Genomic DNA, 7,907 nt, shown 5'->3' on the forward strand with positions numbered 1-7,907 from the left:
TTACTGCACTGGGTGAGTGCCCCACAGGGACAGATCAGCAGCTGGGAGTGTGTTGGGAAGAAGAAAGCTCAAATCTGAAGTAGAAAACTCAGGAAGAAACCTGTGGGGAGAAGCAGTGGGGAGATAATGGTGAGGGAGGAAGGAGCTCTGTGGCAGGAGACAGGGAGCCATGAATTGCACAAGCTACAGGACCTCAGGATTCCTTTCCATTCTTGTTCTGAGTGTGTTTTCAAGATGCGAACGGATTCATCTGGCATCCTCCAGGATGCCTTATCTAAACATATGCATCCCTCCAAGCTCCCGTTTCTCTCCTATTGATCTTCACTTAGAAATCAGATTAGTCATGGGGGCAGGGAAGAAGTTTGACAAATGAAGGGGGAAGACATTGGTCTGAAACTTCTGTGCTCGAATGTTTGTATTATTTTGTTCCAGGTCAAATTCTTCCCAGGATGTCCCTCCAGCAGAACCAGCAGCAGTGCCAGCCCCCTCCCAAGTGCCCCTCACCCAAGTGTCCCCCAAAGAGCCCAGCACAGTGTCTGCCTGCAGCTTCCTCTGGCTGTGCTGCCAGCTCAGGAGGGTGTGCTGGCCCCAGCTCTGAGAGTGGCTGCTTCCTGAGCCACCACAGGCACCACGGGTCCCACCGATGTCGACGTCAGAGCTCAGACTCCTGTGATGGTGGCAGTGGTCAGCAGTCTGGGAGATCTGGCTCTGGTCACAAATCTGGGGGCTGCTGAGGACTTGAATCATGAACTTAAGTAAAAATATTTGAGAAAAGAAATGAAATGATTGGAACCAGCCCTAGCCTGGTGCATCTTGCGCTGTTCCCTCTATTTCCTGCTGACATGTTCCTTGAAGATCTGAGTGTTCTCTCAGAACCTTATCCTGCTGTTCTCCAGGAACTCAGTGATTCTTCTTCCTTTATGTTCCTGTGAAAAATAAAGCTGCCCTTATTCACTGTAACCTTTAACCTGTCCATGTCTTTGTCACATCCTGGGCTGACCAATATCAGGTGCAGAATCCTGTTTCAGGAACAGACACCTAACAGGTCACACATACTCCCTCAATGAACAAGACTCTTTTGAGGGGATTTGTGTGTTGGGATGAGGATAGAATGGTAGTTTTTCACATGGTCAAAGCCAGGGGCATGTGTTGGGAATTAACAAAGAGCTCTGGAACTGAAAGGTAATAAGCCTCATGGGACAGATCAGATCCTTCAGAGAACACCCTGGAAGCTCAGCCCTAAGTGTGGCAGAGAAGAAAAAAGAGAAGAGGCTCCAGACTACCTGGTCCTTGATGCTCTGATTCCTCCAACATTAGTGCTCTGTGGTCCTCACAACCCGGGATGATAATAGCCCCCAGAGCTGTAACAGCCACTGTACCCTCCAGAATGAAAGCTGATAAGAGTAATAATGACATGATTGATAATAGTGGTGAGTGATTTAATTCCACCAGTGTTTCTAGTAGATAGAAATCAGCTGTGTAATATTCCCCATTGCATTTTATTTTAATTTAATAGAATGAGCTATCAATGCAATATGATGAATGCAAATAACCTTGATAACTTTTGACAAGACAGTATTATTGCATTATCACTGTAACTTTGGGACACTGAAGAAATTGAAGAAGACCTTAGAAGATGGAAAGACCTCCCATGCTCTTGGAGAGGCAGAATTAATATTATTAAAATGGCCATACTACCAAGTAGTGTACAGATTCAATGCACTCCCCATCAAAAAACCAATGGCAAACTTCACAGAACTAGAAAAAACAGTTCTGAGACTCATTTGGAAAAATAAGAGACTCAGAATAGCCAAAGCAGTATTGAGCAAAAAGAATGATGCCAGAGGCATCTCAAATTCTGCACAGCAGAGAAAGGAATCAACAGTATGAAGAGAGAGCCTACAGAATGGGAGAATATCTTCACCACACATTCCTCTGATAGGGGATTAATGTCCAAAATATAAAGACCTCAAAAAACTTAGCACTAAAAAACCAAAAAACGAAAACAAAAGCACCCCAATCACTTGGGCTTGGCACATGCCTCTACTCCTAGCGACTCTGGAGGCTGAGGCAGGAGGACGCAAGTTTGGGGCCAGCCTCAGCAACTTAGTGAGGCCCTAAGCAACTTAGTGACACCCTGTCTCAAAAAAGTAACAATAAAAAGGGCTGAGGATGTGACTCAGTGACCCTGGGTTCAATCCCTAGTGCCAAAACAACAACAACAATGACAACAACAAGAACAACAAACAAAACCCAATCAATAAATGGGCAAAAGAACTAAACAGACACTCCTCAAAAGAAGAAATTAAAAATGACCAACAAATAAATGAAAAAAAGTTCAACAACCCTAGTAATCATGGATATTCAAATCAAAACTACATTGAGATTTCATTTCATTCCAGTTAGAATTGCAATCATTGTGAATACAAATAATAATAAATACTGGTGAGGACGTGAGGAAAAGTATGCTTGTCCATTGTTGGTGGAGCTATAAATTAGTACAACCACTAATATGGAGAGTCCTCCAAAAGCTGGGAATGGAAACACCATATGACCCAGCTACATAACTCTGATATTTATACAAAAGAACTAAAATCATCATAGTATAGTGGTATAGGCACATCAATGTTTATAGCAGTGCAATTCACAACAATCAAGTTATAGAACCAGTCTAGGTGTTCATCAACAGAGGAATAGATAATGGAAATGTGGTATATACACACAAAGGAATTTTACTTAACCTTAAAGAAGAAGTAAATTATGGCAATTCCTGGATGGAATTGGGGACATCATGCTAAGTGACATAGACTAGACTCAGAAAGTCAAGGGTCAAAAGTTCTCTCTCATATGCAGAGGCTAGAGCAAATTAATGGGGAAAAAATAGAGTTGGGGAAATCCAGCGAAAATAGAAGAGAGATCAGTGAAGTATAGAAAGGAGATTGAGGTGGGGAGGAAACGGGAAAAAGGAAGAATGATACTGACCAAATTATTCTATGTTCACATATGAATATACCACAGTGAATTCCACTTTTACATGTATATATAAAACACCAATTAAAGAAACTATAAATAAATAGAAGGAAAACCAGTAGAGTAAAAATATGGGGAACTGGGAAGGGGCATAGGGAGGGAAAGAGGAAGTATTGGGGACTGCAAATTATATTCCATGCATGTATGAATGATTATGTCAAAAAGAACCCCAATAAGCATAAATGTAACTGCAATGTAGTAATAAAAACATAAAAAATGTCTCAAAATTCTTTGACATTATTCTCATTGAGAGGTGGAATCTCTATCCCCTACCCTTGAATATAGACAGGCTTGTGACTGCTTCCAATAGAATATGGTAGAAATGATGCTGTATGACTCCCAAGGCTGAGTCACAAAAGCTTATGCGGAGTCTATCTGTTCCTCCTGGGATGCTCTAAGGGAAGCCAAATGCTGTGAAAGGAGTCTGACTAATCTGGGACCACCATACTAGAGAGGCCTGGTGTAAGTTCTCCAGTTGACACACCAGAAGATGTTCCAGCTATCCAGCATTGACTGCCAATCATCCGAGTGAACCTTCTTGTATGTCCATTTCAGCCAGGCCTTCAGGTGACCAGATCATCAGTGAACATCTGACTGCAAGCACATGAAACAAAAATTACCCTTGAGTCCTTCCTGAATACCTGATCCACAAAATTGTGAGAAAACTAAAGTTGTTGTTTCATACTTATCTTCTAAGATTAGCAATTTATCTTCTTCCCTCTAAATGTGTTGGTCCTGCTGAGGAGATGAGGAGACAATAGTCAATGCATATCTTCCTTAGTGCCGTCCCCAAAAAGTCAAAACTTTTCATGCTTTAAAGTTTTGTTCAGGCTGGGCTTATTCCACCTACAGTGATACCTACCACACATGGGATGAGAATCCAATGGAAGGCACAGCAAGAAAATGTAGGTAACCAGCCTTGAAAGTGCCCACTTGGATGGATGTCTGTTCCAAGTGACTGGGAGCTTTGTTCCCGTTGTATCACCAGGGCCTAGAATGGTACCTGGCACATGGAATTCAAAGTACTTTGATATTCAGTTTTTCCCACCGTGACCAAATTACCTCAGAAAAACAACTTAGAGGAGGAAAGATTTGTTTTGGCTCATGGTTTTTGATAACTCAGTTCGTGGTTACCTGGCTCCAAGGCAGAAACATCATGGTGGAAGGGCATGGCAGTGGAAGGCTGCTTAGCTCTTGGCAGTTGGAAAGGAGAGAGAGAGAAGGAGAAAGAGAGGGAGAGGGAGAGGAAGAGGGAGACAGAGAGGCTGGAAGAACTTGAACCACTCCAGGTCATGCCCCCAGTGACCTACTTTCTCTACCTAGTTCCTACCACACTGTTGTTCATTCAGCTATCAATGAAGTAAGAGCCGTTACGATCCAATCATTACCTAAAAGCTCCACTTCTGAATCTTGCTGCACTTGGGACTGTGCTTTCAACACATGAGTTTCTGGGGGAACATTTCAAATCCAAAACATAACAGTACTCAGCAATATTTATGGAATAAAAAGTGAATTCATAGCTCCCAGTCTGGCTTTATATACCCTAACCAAGTCTAGAGCAGCAATTTTTCCTCTACTTGCTAAAACCTCATCTATCAGTAACCCTGCCTTTCTTTTCTCACCCAGATTAGATTTACCAACAGCAGAATCCTGATGGTGATTTGTGTGAGCTCAAATTTGACTTAGAAATTTCTGAACTCTAGGCCTTAGTCTTAAGTTTTCATATTAAAAAATAATAAAAGCTAAAAATTTAATAGCTTTATGTATAATTTTCATATATTAACACAAATTGTCCAGTTTTTTAGGTAAGCTATTACTGTCCCCATTTTTTTGGATGAGGATACTAAGGCACAAAAGAGGTTGGGCCTTTTGCTCCCCTACTAAGTAAACAGAACTGGTGTTGAACTCAAGTAATCTGGATTCAGATTACTCTACTCTCCAGTTGCTGATGTGCAGCTAGATTTTGACAGATGAGTCTCATTCTTTATCCATTGTGAAATATAGATGGTTGCTGTGAATTCAAGGTGAACCAGCACAGATCCATCAGTGTGTGTGGCATGGAGTGTATAGTATAGATCAATGGAGGTTGTGTATTCTTAAAAGGAAATTGCCCATCATTTTTCTTTTTCTTCTTTTGTTTATGTATATTAATTATGACTCGTACAGAGTATTTCTTCAAAATGTCTCAAGTGTCCCAGAGCAAAAAGCCTGTTGTATATGCTCAAAGGTAAGTTCCATATCTGTGGTCACTTTCTCAGAGAAACCTATGTCAGCTCACTGAGCAACTAGAGTGGCAGAACAGATTTGGCTACAATTCCCCACCCCATCAGGGTTCCTTCAGGCACATTTTCTTAGTTTTTCTTTTTTTTTTTAAAGAAATCATGTGGCCAAGAATATTAGAGTTAAACAGGTTTCCAAGTTTACCACTTTTGAAGAAAATGGAGTAGCAAAAAACTTACTTCATCCATTTAAATTCCCAAGAATTACACAGATTTTGTTCTAGCATTTCTGTACTAAAACAACAAGTTTTCTCAAAAATTTCAATTTTGTAGCCATAGTGCCTTAATATTTTTGAATTTATTTTAAAAATCACCAGGTCTTGGAATTAGCAGTAATTTATTCTTCTGCAACAGTATTTCAAAAACATCACTATTGAAATGTAACAGTAGTTATGGTTCACGTGGAGAATGAGCATTTTAGTTTGGAGTAGAAATACAGGCTGCGGAAATTCCAAAGGTGGAGCAAAAACTCTGTAAATAGGCTCCCTAGGTAACTGTGCCATGGCTGTGTCTCTTAAGTTCTTGAAAGAAGTTTATAGGTATGCTGTCTGTAATCCTGAGGTATTTCTCTTCCTCTTTTTTCTGTTTTCTCAACACTTAGATTCTCATTTGCATTTTCAGGAAAAACTTTCAATTCCATTTTTTTTTTTTTTCAGAATTACTTGCTGTCCAGCTCACCTCACTCTCTAGAGGCCATTATTTGTAGTTTGACTTGCTCTTCCTTCTTCAAGCTTCTCTTTCCACCTCCACACACTCCACCCTCTTCAATCTCTTCCCACCTTTCTGATCCTCTCTGTTGCTTTCAACAGAGACTGGGGATTTCAAAGTCAGATCATCCATCCCCGTATTATGCAAGGAAAGTCAGCCCTTTTCCAAAAGTATTTTACGCAATTTCAACACTCCCCTTCCTCACACTCTTCTGCCTTCAACATGCCCACAGGACCTTCTGCATGCAGAACAATCTGAGCCATTAATGCTTCATCTCCAAGCCAGGATCATTCCTGGCGCAAGGCAGGATGGACTTTCAAGAACTGAGGGAGGGGAGAACCACTGAGCAGACTTGGGTGAGTTGAGGCACAAGCGAGTTGAGGAAAAGCTTTGTTTTTCTACATCAGACATCAGACAGAGGTGATATCATTACCAGGAGAAGGGAGAGCCTTTTGACTTTTAGAAAATACATGGGCAGAGAGTACAACCCCTAGCCCCTTCCCCACCACTGTATTAGTCATCTTTTTGTTACTGGGATCAAAATACCTGAAAAGAACAACTTAGAGAAGGAAAGATTTATTTTAACTCAGTTACAAAGATTTCAGTCCATGGTTAGCTGGCTTCATTGCTTTGGGCCTGAGGCGAGGGAGAGCTTCATGGTGGAAAAACGTGGCAGAGAAAAGCTGTTCAACTCATGGCAGCAGGGACTCAGAGAAAGAAAAAGGAAGAGGTCAGGGACAGATATTGTCCTCAAGAGCATGTCCCTAATGACCTGCCCCTCCAGTCATACCCCACTTGTCTACAGTTTCCACCTTCTCTCTTTCAAATTATTAATTGAGTGAATGGAGTAATTTGGTGATGAAGCTCTACTTCTGGACATTGCTGCATTGGGCACCCCATCTTTAATACATGAGACTTTTGAGGGACTTTCCAGATCCAAATCATAACACCTGTGCCCACTTTGGCTGCTCAGTTCAAGAGGAATTGGGATATTTAAGGAAGGGTACATCGGGATGGGGCTTTTCCTTGGCTTGGGATTCTCTTTTCCTCTGAAATCACCTAAACATCAGGATGCAGGTCAGCTCCTGTCAGGGCCTCCAGACTGCTGACCACTGCTGTGGTCACAGGAGTGTGAGCTCTGGTGCCAGCATTGGTCGGATCTATGGTGCCTGTTGTGGCTCAGGCAGTTGCCCTCCAAGCTGGGGCCAGTGTAGCCCCTAGAGCTTGGAGCACAGTATGAGGAGGCTGTAGGCAGATGCTGTGCTGGACTTTTTGGGGGGCACTTATGTGAAGAGCCCTTGGGAGGGGGCTGGACTGCTGCTGGTCTTGCTGGCAGGACATCTTCATGGGAGTCAGTGAGCCTGGGCAATATAAAACCAAAGTGTCACATAAGTGTCAGTGCACAGGCTTCTAGCCAATGTATCCACATTCTTTGGTTTAGCTGGAGATCCTTTCCTGCTAAACTGAGTCAGTCCTTCAGTCAGGATATGGAGAAAGAAAATTAAGACTGATTTGAACTTAGGAGATGATCTATCCTTCCTCCCTTCTCTCTCTCCTGCCAGGAGGGCAGATGACAGACTTCTGGGAAAGCCTCGAAGGTTTCTCTGCACACAACCCCACAGGCTGTCACGTGAACCCAAAGTAAACAGCACCTCCTTCAGGTATTCAATGCACAAAGCACATAATACCCCTGCACCCTCCAGGGCTTCACACCACTGAACCCGAGTGAGAGGGTGAAAAAGAGGGAGGATTTGAGAGGAAGTAGCAAAGACATCTCTCAGAACAGAGCAGATGAGGGAGCAAGAGATCCTGAGGTCAGCTTCACAGCCTCTCTCCTCACAATCTGGCTCTTCCTGGTTGCTGTTCCTATTACCCACCACCAGCCTCTCT

At 42.5% G+C, this 7,907-nt stretch overlaps 1 protein-coding gene across 1 annotated transcript; it reads left to right on the forward strand.

Moving 5' to 3' along the window:
- Positions 1-449: 449 nt before the first annotated feature.
- LOC306670884 (late cornified envelope protein 3C-like) lies at positions 450-734 on the forward strand (the record flags this gene model as incomplete). The annotated part of the gene is made up of 1 exon (XM_079155924.1): positions 450-734. The coding sequence occupies one exon, from the start codon at positions 450-452 to the stop codon at positions 732-734; it is 285 nt and encodes a 94-aa protein (XP_079012050.1).
- Positions 735-7,907: the final 7,173 nt, after the last annotated feature.

The sequence above is a fragment of the Sciurus vulgaris genome (assembly GCF_902686455.1).
Source record: "Sciurus vulgaris genome assembly, chromosome: 1".
In the NCBI taxonomy this organism is placed as follows: domain Eukaryota; kingdom Metazoa; phylum Chordata; class Mammalia; order Rodentia; family Sciuridae; genus Sciurus; species Sciurus vulgaris.